Raw genomic sequence first — 16,496 nt, 5'->3', positions numbered from 1 at the left:
CCCTCACTGTGGTGCACGGCTCTTCCTGGAACGTGAGGGAGATGTGGGGTTCAGATGTGTGATTTGGGGTTCATAGCATCTGCTGGGGCCAAACAAACACTTCTATCCCCTTCTTTCCAGTTAATCCTGTTTATAAAGTAACCTTGAACGTAGCCTTGCTTTAATCATGTAGAGAACAAGTGTCTTTCTCAACGTTAATTCTAACATAACACGTTTCATTAAACTTAACTCTCAGATGATAAGGTTTTATTTTTGAAGATAAATCAGCACAGAAGCTTTGAAAGCCTCTGTCAGTTCCTAGATGTGTCAGTTTAAATAAGAGAGATCAGTTTTAACAAAATGATAGCTTGCCTCTGCCTCTGGTAGTTGCAGAAGTTGGGAATTTATGTCCATTCTCTGGTAAATGCCATTAGTCACCCAAAATAGCGTTAACATTTTCCTTTGTGTTTTCCAGTGAAAGGCAAAGAACAAGAAAAGACCACAGATGTGAAAGCAATTAAAAGTAAGATCAATACTTTTGTCTATAAATTCAAACATCTAATATCACCTGCCATTTTTATGTTAGCCAGTGGGATGATTTCCTTAAGACTGAGCACAGGTGTGACCTATGTGTTAAAACCAAAACAAACCCCTAAACTTCATTCTGTTTCTGAGTATTTATAGTAACTAATCTTTCTTAGCTGTCTTGCTGTAAGTACAGAAGGTTATTAAATTATGTCAGACATGAGCTTTAATTCAAAGTGATTGTGCAATTCAGTCACCTTGCACAGAGTGACTATTCCTTATCTACAGCATTTGCTTCTGGAGTGTCTTGCTGACACGTGGTGTACTGTGCAGTTTTGAAAATGCAGCTTAACTGTGTCTAATTTTCAAAGGAGGCTGCCAGCATCTGGTTTAACTTTGACTGGTGTGGCTCATGAGACTGAAGATCTGAATCCTGGTCAGGATGAATCGCTGCTCTGGTGCTGCCCCATGTGAGACAGAAATCTTGCTGCTAAATCTGTTAGGAGAGGCAAAAAAAAAATCTTGATGGGAAGGATGTGTATAAACCATGGGAGAACAAGGTTATTTATCCTGTCTGTTTTTACTGCAGTGCTAAAAGGAGATCAGGAAATTTGTGTGAATCTGATCTGTTACTTTTTTATCCTCGGGCAGAATCTTGTTTCTGTATTTGTTAATGTGTTATCTGGATATCAAGAAACAATTAATTAATTTTCTCTTTGGTGGTCTTGTCTTTCAAATCAAATCTAGGAAAGAGGAAGCTGCATCCATCTAATAGCACACTCCATGATTTGGGTGCCACTATAATTTCCAATGCTTAGCTGAAAGAGCTTACTAGGAAAAGGCTACAGTGTGGTGACCCTGTAAATAAATATAACATTGAAAATGTCCTGTATTCACACCCTGCCAGCTGCTGCAAACAGGATGTCTTTCCAGTCTGGCCAGCAGCTGCTCCACAGTCTGTATGATGTTAAGCTAGCAGTGCAGTGCTGTTGGGCTGGGGGTTTGGAACAGGTGCTTGATCCTGAGATAAAGTAGAACAATTTTTCTTCAAATGTTCATAATATAAAATGAAATAAGAATCTAATTCACAAATCCTAAACTGTTTTGAGGAGCGTGGCTCTGGGTCTACACGAGTAGCCTCCACCAGGTTTTCCCCACTTACTGCCACCAGCCAACTGGCTGCCATCCACTGGCCTCAGGAAAAAATGTGTGTTTGTGTTTTCTCCATTATTGTTGGTTTTAAAATGCCAAAGGCTTTGTGAGAGGCAGCAAGTGCTCTCTTGGTACTGGACGCTGCAGCTGGAGAACCACTTGGTAAAATGTTTAAGTTCTTGCCTCTCCTGTGCCCTTACTCCTGAAGTGTCTGTTACCGTGACGTGCAAGTGTGAAATTGTCAACTGGGGTCATCACGTGTGATAAATTTGTGAATAAAAATAAAGCCATGCAGCATGAAAGTCATCCAAGCCAAGCTGCTTGGCACCTGGGTGAGACAGTTGTTAGGAGGCAGTGTGCTGAGATAATGTGTCATCTGACTCACTTTATTTCTGAGGTGTAAGATGTCCTTGCATGACACCCTAATCAAACCCTATTTCCTGAGAGCTTTTGAAACTGCTGGGAGCATGTTTTGGTTTTTTCAGCTTTGTCATCAGTTAACAATAAGCTGATGCTTTTTCATTGGCAGAGTTTTGTGTGAGGAAGTTCTTCTTTGTTCTCTTTGGGCTCAGATAGCCAGCTGTGTTCTAAAACATCTACAGGAGGTTAAGGCTTAACCTGGGTTTCATCAGAGATATTTCCTTATTGCTTTTTTCTCTTAAATCCAAATAGAGGCAGAGAAAATACTTTTGAAAAATCATGTTAAGACTCACAGCTTTGTAGTTCAGAATGTAGTAGCACATTTTAGCCTTCAGAAGGTATGGAAATGGATTGGCAAGAGCATAGCAACTAAACTAAGTTGTTGACAAAGTATTACTGTTACAATAGCAGTTCTCAAGGAATCAGGAAGCCTCATGGAAATATGGAATAAAATTTCACTTGTAAACTTAGACTTGGTGTCCTTTGGTTAGCAAATGAAAATATAGATGGGTGGGTACCACTGCTCTGTTGGAAGTGAGTTTATTCTTGCTGTAATAAAACTTCCTTATTTCTTTGGTCCTTTCTCTTCTCAGACCCTTGATCAAAGATGACACACAGCAGTCCAATAAGGTTTTTAATAAGATTGACTCTTGCAAACTGTCTGGTGCATCTTAAGGTGCTTAGTGTTGGCTGCTGCTGAGAGAAGGTCTTGGGATCCTTGTCTTTTAATCATTCCTGTCTTGATTCCAGCTCCAGTACCAGTACATTCCCCTCAAAGAAGCACTAGAAATCATGCCTTGCTGGAGGCTGCAGGACCAAGCCATGTGGCAATCAATGCCATCTCTGCCAACATGGACTCTTTTTCTAGCAGTCGGACAGCTGCCCTTAAGAAGCAGCCAAGTCACATGGAAGCTGCTCATTTTGGAGACTTAGGTAAGGCTTCATCAGCTTTGTAGTAATCTCAGTACTTATTCTATGTATATTACTGATATGCTCACCATCCTTTGGTTTTCAGGCATGTAGATAGGTAATTAAAAAGTCTAACTGCTGTTACAATGGCATCTGTGTTACCCTAGAAGGGTTTTGCAAGGGGACAGAACATTTGTTAGTGAAAAGAGATTCCTTTACTTTGTGTACCACTGCTATGTTGGAGTTCTCTCCTCATCAGTTGCCTTGGAAGATGTTTTTGTGTTGAATACCTGTGTCTGTAGTACAATATGGAGTCATTCCCTTTATATTTTTCTTTAGGCAGATCGTGTCTGAATTACCAGGCTCAAGAGACCAAATCAAGCCTTTCAAAGACCCTCGAACAAGTCCTGCAGGACAGCGTAGCCCTCCCTTATTTCATCCAGTTCATGGAACTACGCAGGATGGAACACTTGGTTAAGTTTTGGCTGGAGGCTGAAAGCTTCCACTCCACGACCTGGTCCCGTATAAGAGCACACAGCCTGAACACAGTCAAGCAGAGTTCCCTGGCAGAGCCTGTGTCTCCCTCAAAGCAGCAGGAGGTGGCCTCCTCTCCCCCCGCCGGGCTGCTCGAGGAGAGACTGGAGGGCTCTGGCACAGCCTGTCTGCTCAGGGCCCAGGGGGGGGCCTCAGACCAGGATGGGACTGCCCACAGCCAGAACCACGTGTCCTTGGGCCAGCACAGCCACAGCACCAGTGTCCTCTCTCTGAGAAAGTCTGAGCCAGAGACCCCTTCCCTTCCAGCGGATCAGCAAGAATCTTCCAAGCTTACAGTATCAAACAGAAACAGCCCTTCCTCTGCACTAAAAGACTTGTCAGGAAAACTCATGAAAAGTAAGTGCCAGGAGTGTTCCCTTCCTTGAAAAGGTGGGGAGCTGAGCAGCTGCTCCTGGGGCTCCTGGGAAATCCTGTGTGATGGGGTGAGGAGGAAAATCTTGTGTCTCAGTGATGTTAACCTGCTGTCCAAGCAGTGGTCAGTGTGGGCTGTGTGTTGTTACACTGTCTGGTTGTGTAAAAATAAATGTGCTGCTGAAGAGACTTCAAAATCATTATGCACTCTAATAAGCTTAGGTCACTTCTGTTCTTAAGTGTTCTTAAGAAATTAAGGTGAACATTGCAGTGTCCTGTTCTTCCCTCACTCATCCCAACTTAAAAGAGTTGCAGAAGATTTGGGTGATGAGAGTTGATAATTAACTTTCCACAGAAGATAAATGTCCTGTATCATATAAAATGACATAAGTAACACTTACAAAGGACTTGTAGAGATTTTTGTGTGAAAGGTACTGGTTTTGTTCTTGGATGTATTTGATAGAATTCCTCCCCTCATAACTGATTTGTTCTTATATGGATTCCATCTCTTCAGAGGCTACTGAAGTAAACATAATTAAAATATTTACCTTTGGTAGTAAGCTGCGTGCACAGTAACCTGTTTCTCTGCTTTGCATCTGCTCAGTCCTCCCTCATTTGTGCAAGTCTGGAGACAAAAAGGAAATGCTCCTTTCTTCATATTGGTTCCTTTTGTTTGCCCAAGAGTTTCCTTGTGTCACATCCCTTTCTCTTGCTGTTTGCCTTTATCACATCTCCACAATACAACCTCAGCCCCAAAGCAGCTTAAACAAACATCATGGAAAGCACCTCTGCTTTCTGGCTTCTGGAAAGAATGTGAAAGTATTAGGGCCTTCCTGAGAAATCTGAAAAGTCTGAAGTGTCTTTTTTTTTCTCTTCTAGAGCAGTGTCCCAGCTCTTGATAGATGGAAAGCACACATCTTGTTCTGAGGCATCCCATTTTAAGATATTTTTTTTCTTTGAATTCCTTTATAATGCAAGTGGTTTATATTCTCCATGGTGAGAGCCAGAAATGGGGAACTTGACTGTAGTTCTTGTCAGAAGGGTGTTACTTCTGACACATGAGGTGTGCCACTGAGGAGAGTGCTGTTGGTCTGGTGGTAGGGAGTTCAGAGCTGCATTGTTTTGTTCCATCTCACTGGTCAGTCCCTGCTGGGATTAATGGGACCTGGCTAGAGATAACACACCAGTGTGGATGTCCATAGCAAGGTATCAAGTAGTGGGCTGAAAGCTTCATGGGAAGGGACCTTGTTGACAATAGATACTTTCTTTCCTGAAGAGCAGGCATTTGTTGGTGTCTCCTTGTCTGAGAGCTGTGCCATGGAATTGAGAGGTTGATTCTGCATTTCTCCCTTGCAGGTATAGAACGGGATGCAGTTAGTACCTTTACCAAATATATTTCTCCAGATGCTGCTAAACCAATACCTATTACAGAAGCAATGAGAAATGACATAGTTGGTAAGAACATATGTTGCTTACTCATTTTGGAGCTTCCTCCTTTCCTGTAAAAATGTATCTTTTAACACTGCACATACTCACTTCTTTTTATGAATTTTGAAGTCAGTTGTAAAAATATAGTAGATCATGTTCCAGTTATTGGTGGATCTGATCTTTCAGCAGTGCTGTGCAAATCCCCAGAAGAACTTCCAGACACTTTGCTTAAATGAGTGAAACGATTCCTGGTGGCTAAGGGGGGAAAATCCAGATTTGAATCAAATATTTTAGCTGTAATGTTACCATTCTGCTGTCTGCAGGACTTCAAAAGCTCTTTATGCACAGTCACAACCAGCTGATTCCAGTGCGTTTGAACTGCAGTTTTCATTTAATTAGTAATCACTCATCTCTTTCAGCTCAGTCAGCCCCATGCACGTTAACATTAACCTGGTCTTTCTTTGCAGCAAAGATTTGTGGTGAAGATGGACAAGTGGATCCCAACTGCTTTGTTACAGCACAGTCAATAGTGTTTAATGCAATGGAACAAGAGTAAGTTGATTGAATGTTTGGCTTCTTGTGTCTGTTGTCATTTTGCAAAAGGTGGTTCCATTTCAAATGTTTGTGGAGGAATAACTGGATGATCATGTCTTTGAAACTGCTCAGATCTGTTCCTCCAAGTCCTTCCTGGTGGTCACGTGCTGAAGTTTTATGTGCATGCTCCTGCTGCAGGCTCCAGGTTGTTCTGGTGCCTTCTGTAATCCTGCAGCGTTTCTTGCTTGGTTTGCTTCTCTCTGACTAAAAGTATAAGGCTTCTGGGGCAAGAATTGTTTGGTCCATGAGGTGCTGTGAGTAGTGGTGACCCCTGATAACTAATTGTTGTGTTATCTGTGTGCAGGCACTTTAGTGAATTTTTGCGAAGTCATCATTTCTGTAAATACCAGATTGAGGTGCTGACTAGTGGGACTGTTTATCTGGCTGACATACTTTTCTGTGAATCAGCCCTCTTCTATTTCTCTGAGGTGAGTGTTAGGTTTGGGGTCAGCTTTTTTTTCATTCCTTTCTGTTGAGGAAGGGGAAAAAAAATCCCAGCCTATTAATCCCCTGGTTGCTCTAATAAAGACAGACTCCTCAATCAGAATAAGGATGAGGTGTATATTTTTCTGGGAGAAAATGCATTAAACCATTTCCCACCCGTGTGTGGATCTATTTAAATGTTCAAACCCATACACTGCATTGTAGAATGAATATTTGTTGACACCTTCTCCAGTTAGTGAGCATTTCTAAGTGTCTCTTTGCTTTTAGAAGCTTTGACATAGTCATCTTAATCTTGCTGGATGAAGTAGTGACTTTGAAAGCCTTAACTATTCTTACAGATAACAAATAATTCATTAGCTTTACATAGAGAGGGTACCAGATTGGAATGTGGCAGGTTAAATGTATTATTTTAGAGTTGTGGGGCCCTATACCTTTAGGGATTCATCTTTTAGTAGTAAAATACTTGTCCTGACAGTCTGGCAAATCCAGTGCAGTTTGAGACAGCAAGCTGAGACAATATGTTGTGTTCACTGTAGGTGAAACAGCATGAAAATACTGTTTCTTCTGTTCTTAGTGTGATGCAAGTAAATAGTTATTTGGAAACTAAATGTGAAAAAAGTACAGGAAAAAAAGGCAATTGTTTTTTTTAAAACAAATTATATCTGTCTGCAACACTGGATCTGAAAATTTAGACTATTTAGATGCCCTGGTGACAATTTTGCATCACTAACATGTGGACTCTGTTTCTGGTTTTAAGAGGGAAGGAGCAAGTTTGACTATGCTTATTGAAAGTTTCTTGCTAAAACTTCTTTAATTTCTCCTTCTTTTAATTTCCCTTCTAGTACATGGAAAAGGAAGATGCAGTTAACGTATTGCAGTTCTGGTTGGCAGCAGATAACTTCCAGTCTCAACTTGCTGCCAAAAAAGGCCAGTATGATGGGCAAGAAGCACAGAACGATGCCATGATTTTATATGACAAGTGAGGGAGTTCAACAATTATTTGTTTCTGAAGCTCTAATTTTGTGCTTGTAGTTTTGTGTTGCACTGTGCAGAAGGAACTTTCCACCTTCAAACCATAACTGTGCAGTCTTGCACCCTTATGCTGAAATGCATTTTACCAAGGTGGCCTTTGGTGTGTATGCACACAGAACTTTTAAAATTTTTCTTGTTGCATGAGGAGAAAATCCTTATAAGGACTCCATTCTTAACACAATTCAGAATTTTCAGGATTTCTTTGCTTGGGTTCATATATGGTCATGAAATTTCAAAGCCATTTGGTTGCCATTTGAAAATGTAAAGGATTTAAACCTAATAGCAGATGCATCACTGCAGAAAGGCCTCAGGGTTCAGCTACTGTTACCCATGTAAAGTAGGATGTAGGAGCTGTTATCACATGTAGTAAAAGCCAAATAGTGCTTGTTCTTAGTATTTCAAAATATTTTCCTTTTTTTTTCCTTTTTGGAAGTGACCAGATCCCTTTTGATGCCAGACTTTCCTCTCCCTCTCAGTAGTGTAACTTTCCTTTATTTCATGCTCCATACTATACAACTGGAAGACAGGCATCAAAACTGCTTCCAGGAAGTTTGTTCTGAAGCTTAAGTGTGAGACTCATTGTCACAAGCTTGTTATTACCCTAGTAGGACATACTAATAGGAGAAGAGACAAACAATTACCTGCCTGTCATCAGCCAACCTCCTTGCTCCATCCATATACTGAGTTTTCAGTGGGACAATGAGTAGAACAAACACTGCTTCAGAGTTCTGAGTGTTCCCTCCTTCCCTCCTGCCACAAAGCTGCCCTGTGAGGTTCTGCCCATCAGCAGCCACTTGATGCTGTGTTTCTTTTATGTGTTTCTTTCATCTGTGTCTTCAGGGCAGGGCTTTATCAGAAAATGCTTCTGCCAACTGGGTTTTTTTCCTCCCCTGTAGTTAGTGAGGGTCAGTTGTAGGTAACGTTTTTGAGGCCAGCACCATCTAGTGGCTGCTGCTTTACTGATGGCCCTCGGTGGAAAGGGTGGGTCCTAAGCACCCGCAAAGCTTTGCAAATCCTTTTGTGTTGTCTTCCTCCCCTCTGCGGTGCTGCAGGTACTTCTCCCTTCAGGCCACGCATCCGCTGGGCTTCGATGACTCGGTGAGGTTAGAGATCGAGTCCAACATCTGCAGGGAAGGGGGCCCTCTCCCAAACTGCTTCACCACTCCCTTGAGGCAGGCCTGGACCACCATGGAGACGGTGAGACACCTGCAGAGGGGTTTGGGCAGTCAGTAGAGATGATGTCAAGATTCAGGAGCATGTCAAGTGCCCCCTTCAGCATCTCTCAGTTGTCTTGTTCTTTTACTGACTTCCTTGTTACCTGGATAATAGAACAGCTTTGGTAAAATTTGCTAGCCTCTTTTTCACAGTCTGATTTGAAAAGATACCACCCACTGGCTTCTGTTAATTCTCTGGGAAATATTTGTTTTGGGTGATTATTGCATTTTACTGGAAGTAACAGACTCTCCTCCCCTGTGAATCGCTATTAACAGCTTATTATATATCTTTAGAAAAAGTTCCTTTCTGCTAGTAGCAGTTGTTTGCTAGTCTGCTCTCAGTGGTGTGGTTGACAGTGTAACTGGGGTACGTGGGTACTACAGACTCATGATTTGATTCTGGAGCTGCAGATGGATTTTGAACAGCATAGCAAAATAACTGTGGGCCTGTTGGGTTGTCAGGCCTTTCTAGAGGGGAAAAAAGTCTGACTCTCAGTTGCAGTTGCTGGAGAATTTGGTTAATATGGAGTTATCTGTGTTCATTTTGCAGTAGGATTCAAATGCAAAGCAGTGCAGTTGCTGATCTGGAGTAATTCCATGTGTGGACACTTGTACTTGTGTGCCACCTACACAGGACTGTGCTGTTTGTGTGTTCCTGCTGCTCTGCAGAACATCGACAGGAACTGTGCAGACCAGCCTTGATTAAAGAGGACTCTTCTTCTGTCTCTCAGGTTTTTTTACCTGGTTTCTTGTCCAGCAACCTGTACTACAAATACTTGAATGATCTCATCCATTCAGTCCGAGGAGATGACTTTCCAGGAGGGAACGTTGCACTGAGTGTTCATGGCCTGGGCAGCTCCCCCGACAGCGATTCTGTCGGGGCCCCGGACAGCTCTGCCTCCCAGGTAGGAGCCTCATCCTCTTACAGGAAATATGACAGAGGCTTTTCTGCATCAATATCAAAGCTCATACACTGTGAGGAAGCAGCTTGTGATTTGAAGTTTCGTGTTCCACTTTAATGTTAAAGTCTGTGGTATCAGGACCAGTCTGCTGCTGCACGGTTCAAACAACCAGTATCAGCATGGAAGGGAACCTGTTGTGTTTGTTGTACCCAAAGCCTTGTGCTGCTTTTAGTTCTTTGCATCACACTTGCATTTTTCTTAAGCTGCTGATATTCACTGAAGATTGTTCATAGCACCCTAACATTAAGAATGGTTTTTATTAGAAATAGCATTTTTTTTATCAACATCGTAGTCATAACTTTAGGCAAAAATTGACACTTGTGAGTGTGCTATAGAATTTATATATAAATATATATATATGGATATAGATTCAAGTTTTATGTGCTCAGTTCTACCAAAGTGCCAGATGTTCTGTCCTGAGGAGTCACTTGGTTCTAGGATTTAAGGCACCTGTGTGCTCATGTGTGGAGCAATGACAGTTGATATCTGAGTAGGGCTAGTTTGTGTCAGTGGACTTTTCCCTCCTATTGTCATCAAGCTGGTCTGATAGAAAATGGCCAAAATTTTCTGTCAGATCTCTTTCTCAAAGACAGCTCTGACACTTCACTTTATTACCACCAAAATGCTCTGAGCTGGGGGGGATACCTGAATTTTTTTGGCCTGTATATAATTTGATGTAAAGCTGGGCATAAAAAAAGTCCATTGTTGGGACATTCTGATGATTTGTAAAGTTGTTTGTTAGAGCTGTGTGGCTGCCCCTGCACTGTACTGTGCAGGAACAGGAACATGACTGGGCTCCTTCAGCTCCATTACCCTTCCAGAGTCACTGGGGAATGTCCACTGGGTGTTAGCTCTGCACAGTGCCCTGGCTGTGGGTGAGCCTTTCTTTACTGCCTTTTGTGGTGCTGCTTTCTGAGAGCTGTGTCCTCGTGTGGGCCTAGCCTCAGAAATGGGCTGACACCATCTCAGTAATGCCAGGGATGTGGGTTTGACCTTTGTGTTTGTAGCTTTGCTTAATTCACATGTGAAAGAAGAGAGGATAAGCAGATTCTAGCTTATCTGTAACCAGGTCAGCCTGCAAACTGCAAGCCCAGCTGAGAGCAGAAAAGCAAAGCCAGGCCTGCTGCTGCTGAACGGCTTTCACTGAATGCTGCAGTGCCACCATGGGGGTGAGACCCACTACCTAGAGCAACCTCATCTGTCTGCTGGCTTTCAAGCAGCTTGGAAGCTGTACTACCTGCTTGTTGTAATTTTAAACCTCTTAATTTGCAAGGAGTGAATGTTTCCCTCCTTAGCTGCAAAATGGAGAATAAAATCTGTGTTCTTGAAATATCCTGCTGCTTGATAGCCTGAGCAGGAGAAGCTGCTGGGAATTGGCTTGCTTGGATCATTTAGGCAATGAAGTGCTGCATTTTGTGGTATGCAGTCTTGCTTATCTGAAGAGGAGAGCCTCTGGATCTCTGCATATATTTGCATAAGGAACAGCACTCAGGCAGAGCAGCAGGAGAGGGGTTTGCAGGGCAGCTCTTGTACATGTTTCTGTTCTGTGCTGAGGTGCTGATAAATCCTTCTGCAGCTGCGCTCTCCCTGCTGCTGCTGTAACATTTCCTTGGCTCTTTTCATAACCTTCTATAAATAAGCCAGGCCAAAAGGTGAATGTTTGTTCTGTGTGTTTGGGGGGAGCAGAGTGTGGACAGTGAAGCTGCTGCAGCTTTGAGGTAGTTGAGTGTTAGGTGCTCACACACAAGTGATTTGCGGGCGGCCGCAGATCTGTTCAGCTGACAGTGCTGGGGCCCCTGCTGACCTGCACAGTCTGTCTGGGGCTCTGTGCAGAGAACCTCATCATCCTCTGCTTAAAAACAGCCACACTGAGTTAGCACTTCACTGCTGGGTAGACACTAATTCTTTTATGCTTGCTTAGAGACTTTACAGAGGCTTATCTAAGTGTAAAAGCACTAAAGTTGAAGTTTTGTTAAGAAGCTATTAGTTGTCTGCATTGGGCACTAATACTTAGAATTTTTATTTGTAGTCCAATGTCAAAAAGGCTAATGTTAAAATCCTGAAAAATTTTGATGAAGCAATAATTGTAGATGCTGCAAGTCTGGATCCAGAATCTTTGTATCAACGAACATATGCAGGGTAAGGTTCATTCAGTGTCTCTCATTCTTTCTACTTCCATATATCACCTCTGTTCCCTTTTTGCTGTGTCCTCCTGCATGCAGAGTGTGCCTTTATGCAGGATGTTGCACTCTTAGTGTGTTAATATTTGAAAGTAACTTCATTTCAATAGTGTGGTTTAACACCAGTGTCATAGTGAACGTTCCTCTGACCAGAAGGGCAGCCAGAAAAAATTTCCAATTGTTTTTTCTTTCTCCTTGTTGTTAATCTTTTTTGACTCCAAAAGCCAGCTAAGTCATTGCTCTTCAGAGTGGGAACAGAAAAGAGTAAGCTCAGGCACCTTTGATACTGTAATGTGCAACTTTGCTGTCTCCCTACCCCCATGGCAGAGCTGGGCTTACACTTTATTTCTTTAGCAGCTCACACAGCTATTCTGTTTCTGAAGTTACTCTTAGTGATAAAGCTCTTCTGGTCTGTGGAACTGGTACAGAAACTGTTTCTATAGCTACCTTGCTTTTCTGTTGCATGCCAGTCTCTGTCCTTGTAGGTACTGTAAACTGCTCTCTCCTAGTGACATGTTATGACAGTGTGGAGCACTTGCTAGCACTGCCTGTTGATGTTACATGATTGAGTCATGGAAGCATTTCCCTGCTTCTAGTTTCTAGAAGGATATTTAAGATGCACTTTGAATTCAGATATGTGAGAAGAGCAGGAGGTTTTTCCCAGTGTCCCCACTTCAGGTGGTGACTGGTGAAATGCCAGTCTTCTGACACCAGAGTCTCTATTGGGGTGGCTTTTTTTGTTTTCCTGCCTGGCAGCTTTCCATAATGCTGAAGTTCTCTTGGTAACCTGTGTGGTTCTTTCACTCCTCTTCTCCTCAGGAAGATGACATTTGGACGAGTCAGTGACTTGGGACAGTTTATCAGAGAATCTGAACCAGAGCCAGATGTCAAAAAATCAAAAGGTTTGCTTTCCTCTTTTCTCTCCATTTCTGCCCACATCTGCAGAACTGCTCTCTTCCTTGGTGCACTCAAGATAAGCAAGATTCTCAACTCTTTCCAGACCTGTTTTAAGCCAAATAAAGCTGCTTAGGGGGTTGTCCTGTACTGAGGCAGCACCCAGTTTCCTATCCAAATTCTGCTTTTCTGGTCCAGCTGGACTCCTGGGAGTATGAGCAGCCTGTGGGAGTTGGAGCTGTTGATGGAACCTGGCAGGAGTGAAAGCCACCAGCAGCTGAGCCGATGATCAAACCTTCAAAGATTTGCTCTTGAGATGAAACAGAGCTTCAGCTCTTCACATGCTTCCCACCAGCTTGGGATCTGCTGTTAGTGCTGCTTTCCAGCTCGGGTGAAGAGGAATGGTTCAGGCTCCCTGTCTCATGAGCCATGGCTCCATGTGATCCCTTGTCTTTCATGCTGCTCTTCCATGTTCTCCAATGCCAGCAGTGCAGACCCTTCACCAGGGTGGGAGGCGTTAGCTTCTGTGGAGCTGTGCCCCAGGGTTTGCTGATGTACCTTATTTGCTGTTTTTTATGTTGTCCAGGGTCCATGTTTTCACAAGCAATGAAGAAATGGGTTCAAGGAAACACAGATGAGGTGTGTCTGCTTTTCCATTGTCCTTGTTGACTGACTTTGCAATGTGGATCAGGGAAATAAAGAGCTGCAGTTCTTAATCCTGGCTGTTCCTCTGGGTATCTTTCTGAGGCACCAACAGGAACTGTCAGACTCTGTGTGCTAAATATAATTTGGTTGCATGCATGTGTGAAACTAGTTTGATTTTTGCCAGTGCTTGCTGCTTTAACTTACAGAAAGGTTAATGGTGTGCGTGCAGTCAAGGGGCTGCTTTTTATGGTGTTCTACCTACAATGAGGAGGGGAGGTGCTGTTGTTCTTTGGGTTTTACTGTGAAATGACCACTGTATGTGGATTGCAGGCTGCATTTTTCAAGAGGGGCTTGGATGAGTCCCCAACAGATAAGACTAAAACCTTCACAAACTCTCTAGGGAATTGCATCAGGCCATAAATCCTGGCAGTAGCTGAAGTGACTGCGGTCCTTGGGAACCACTTCCCACAAGTGGCTGAGTTGTGAAGGTTAATGTGTCTCCAAGGCTGAGCCTTGTGCTGAGAGGACTGTATTCTGATTTTAAGCACTTGAAGCTCTCTGTCTTCTGGGCTGTTCTTTCTGTGGCAGGCTCAAGAGGAGATGGCGTGGAGGATAGCGAAGATGATCGTCAACGACGTCATGCAGCAGGCGCAGTGCGAGCAGCCCGTGGAGAGGGTCACCAAGGTGAGGGGGTGGGAGGGCTGCCTGGCCCTGCCTGGCCCTGCCTGGCCCTGCCTGGCCCTGCCCGACTCGAGCCAGGCTGTGGGAGGAGCAGAGCTCTCACTTGCCTTCCCAGTGCTGCTGAAACCCACGCTGGGAAAGGTTCAAACTGGCACAGCACGATATGAAGAAACAAAGGTTGGAAGTGTTTGAGCCTACGTGTGATGATGTAGGAATTTCTTCACAGCCACCTGTGGTGGTTCTTCTGCACAAGCATTAAACTTGTTTCAAGTCTTTACAAACTGCCAGATTAGTTAGAAGGGTGATTTGTGTGGCAGGACAGATACTGTAATTCCTCAGGGGAGTTCACATTTGCTGTTCCATGTTAATGAGCACTCGTAGATGTGCCCAAAGTGTCAGCAGAGCTGGCTGCACTCATGTACACAGAGCTGTGTCTGTGCTTGGAAAATGGCTCAGGGGCCCTGTCCATGGCTTAGAGCTTCAGTGGTGTGTCTTGGGTTGGGTGGCTTTGTTGTTCTACAAATGAACAAAAACAAACATGAATTAACAAAAAACCTCACAGAAACAAAACCAAAACAAACCCAGTTCTGCCACAGTGGTGAGGTTTTGTGAAATAATGATGACAGCGGTTTGTGAAGCAATGTCTGGTGTAATATCTGGTAGTTCTGGCTTTCAGGCTTCTGACTTCTCAAAAATTAACTTGCACTATTTTTAGTTCTTGAAGGTAAACATGTGTCAAAGCCTGGTTATTAGACCCAAACAGATGGATCCATAGTTTCACTATGGGAATGTTTTCTTCATAATAGAGCAGTTATATTTAAATGATTTGTATGATGATTTCACTTAATAGCTTGGCTGTGAATGACATAATTCCAGCGTGGCTAGATGAAAAGGGCACTCAGCACAGTATTTAGAAATATCAAGTGCCTGCAGATGCTCTGAATTTAATTAAGCAAGTGTGGTTACAGTAATTGGAAGGCTGAGTGTGTTGTGGGATTAGCTGGTTTTGTTTTTTCTCTCCCAAGCTCACAAGGATACCTGGTGTCAGTGTTTTTAAATACAAAATGTCTTTCTGTTGAGTGATCTCCTTGGCTGTTTTAGGGTAACATGAACTCTAACCCTGTTCTTCCTTTTCCAGCTATGATTTTAGAAACGCCAGAACAGGAAATCTGGTTTTCTGCTTTGAGTGAACTTTCCCTTTTGGTGGATTCTTTAACACAGCCAATAAAAACAAAGCACTGTTACTCCAATTGCTGAAATCTCCCTCATTTGTAAGGAAGAATAAAAAAGAAGCAATCCTGTACCTCCACTGTAGAGCGTGAAGAAGAAACACTTTCCTGCTGTATGTGGCAGCCACAGAAACGATGGGTTTTAAAGAGATGAAGACGCAGTTTACCAATGTCAGTGAGGAACTGTGATCGACTTCACACGTACTTGACCCTGTCTCAAACAGACTTCTAAGCAAAATATCTGGAACAGGACACAAGCCACAACAGAGGAGAAGGTTTTGCTGTAGTTCCTAGTTGTACTGCTTGTGATTTTTAAACACATAATTGGAAAGGCCGTGGGGCGCATCCCCGGCACTGGCCGTCGGAGAAGTGAACCTGGAATGCTGAATTCATTGGCAGTGAACGACCTAAAAAGTTCAAAGTTTTGTTATTCCTTACTTGAAATAGATGAGTATTCGACTGTAAGATAAATGTATTTTGCTTCATAACTCCATTAACTTGGAAGGCAGCGTGGAGTGATCAGGAGCGGAGCCTGGACGGTGTAACTCTTCTTGTCGAGCTCTCACCCCTGCACTCACAGCTCCCCTGCCTCCAGCACAGAGCAGACTCCACAGCAGCCCCCTGCTCCCGAGCCCAGTGCTGAGGAGATCATCCCCTGCAGCCTGCACTGCTCCATTTTCTTTCCTCTCCATCCCACGAGCGAGGAAAAAAATAATTGCTGCCGTTCTCCATAGCTCCTTGTCCTCCAACCAACATAGTATCTAATTCCAGAAGTTTGGTTTACAAAGAAAAACAATTTTTAATGACCTCTGGCCTTCTCCCTGACTTTGTCAACACTTGCAAGTTGCAAAACCATTAGTTTAAAAAGCCACTGTTACACAGCACCTCTGTTTTTCTTTTATTTTCCAGTGAATTAATTCTGCAGGGTATCAAAAGTACTCAGTGTCTCACTGTTATGTTATTGCTGCATTTTTAGTATGCAACACTTCTATTTTGGGTTTCTTATTTTATGATTGCTTTTTTCCTCAAACTTGTGCAAAAAAAATCACTTGGCAAAGCACCCGAATCATCTCCAATTTTCAGAATATCTTGATTGACTAGCAAGTGTTATTCTGTTGCAATATTTGATTGTATAGAAACACTGTATTGTCTATAAAAAGCAAAAAAGGCTGTGTATAGGTTTTTGGTACTATGTACCACCTCTTATTTCTCTCATGCCCAAGTATTCATGTACTTAAAACATAGTATATTTAATTGTGTTTTGATTTAAAATATATAAATATTCAAATTTGTGTCAATTTT

The 16,496-nt window shown here is 42.9% G+C and overlaps 1 protein-coding gene across 1 annotated transcript; it reads left to right on the top strand.

Annotated features, from left to right (window-relative positions):
• Positions 1 to 454: 454 nt before the first annotated feature.
• AKAP10 (A kinase (PRKA) anchor protein 10) lies at positions 455 to 15,533 on the top strand (the record flags this gene model as incomplete). The annotated part of the gene is made up of 14 exons (XM_008936514.1): positions 455 to 502; positions 2,827 to 3,009; positions 3,325 to 3,876; positions 5,248 to 5,346; positions 5,787 to 5,871; positions 6,218 to 6,341; positions 7,200 to 7,336; positions 8,442 to 8,586; positions 9,335 to 9,508; positions 11,595 to 11,704; positions 12,565 to 12,647; positions 13,226 to 13,278; positions 13,873 to 13,968; positions 15,104 to 15,533. Coding segments are annotated over 14 exons (1,895 nt in total), but the record flags the coding sequence as incomplete, so codon positions are not given.
• Between the last annotated feature and the right edge of the window lie 963 nt (positions 15,534 to 16,496).

Source organism: Merops nubicus, unplaced genomic scaffold (assembly GCF_000691845.1).
Source record: "Merops nubicus isolate BGI_N331 unplaced genomic scaffold, ASM69184v1 scaffold9903, whole genome shotgun sequence".
Lineage (NCBI taxonomy): Eukaryota > Metazoa > Chordata > Aves > Coraciiformes > Meropidae > Merops > Merops nubicus.
The sequence above is the reverse complement of the archived record's forward strand: the minus strand, read 5'-3'. Positions and strand labels throughout refer to the sequence as shown.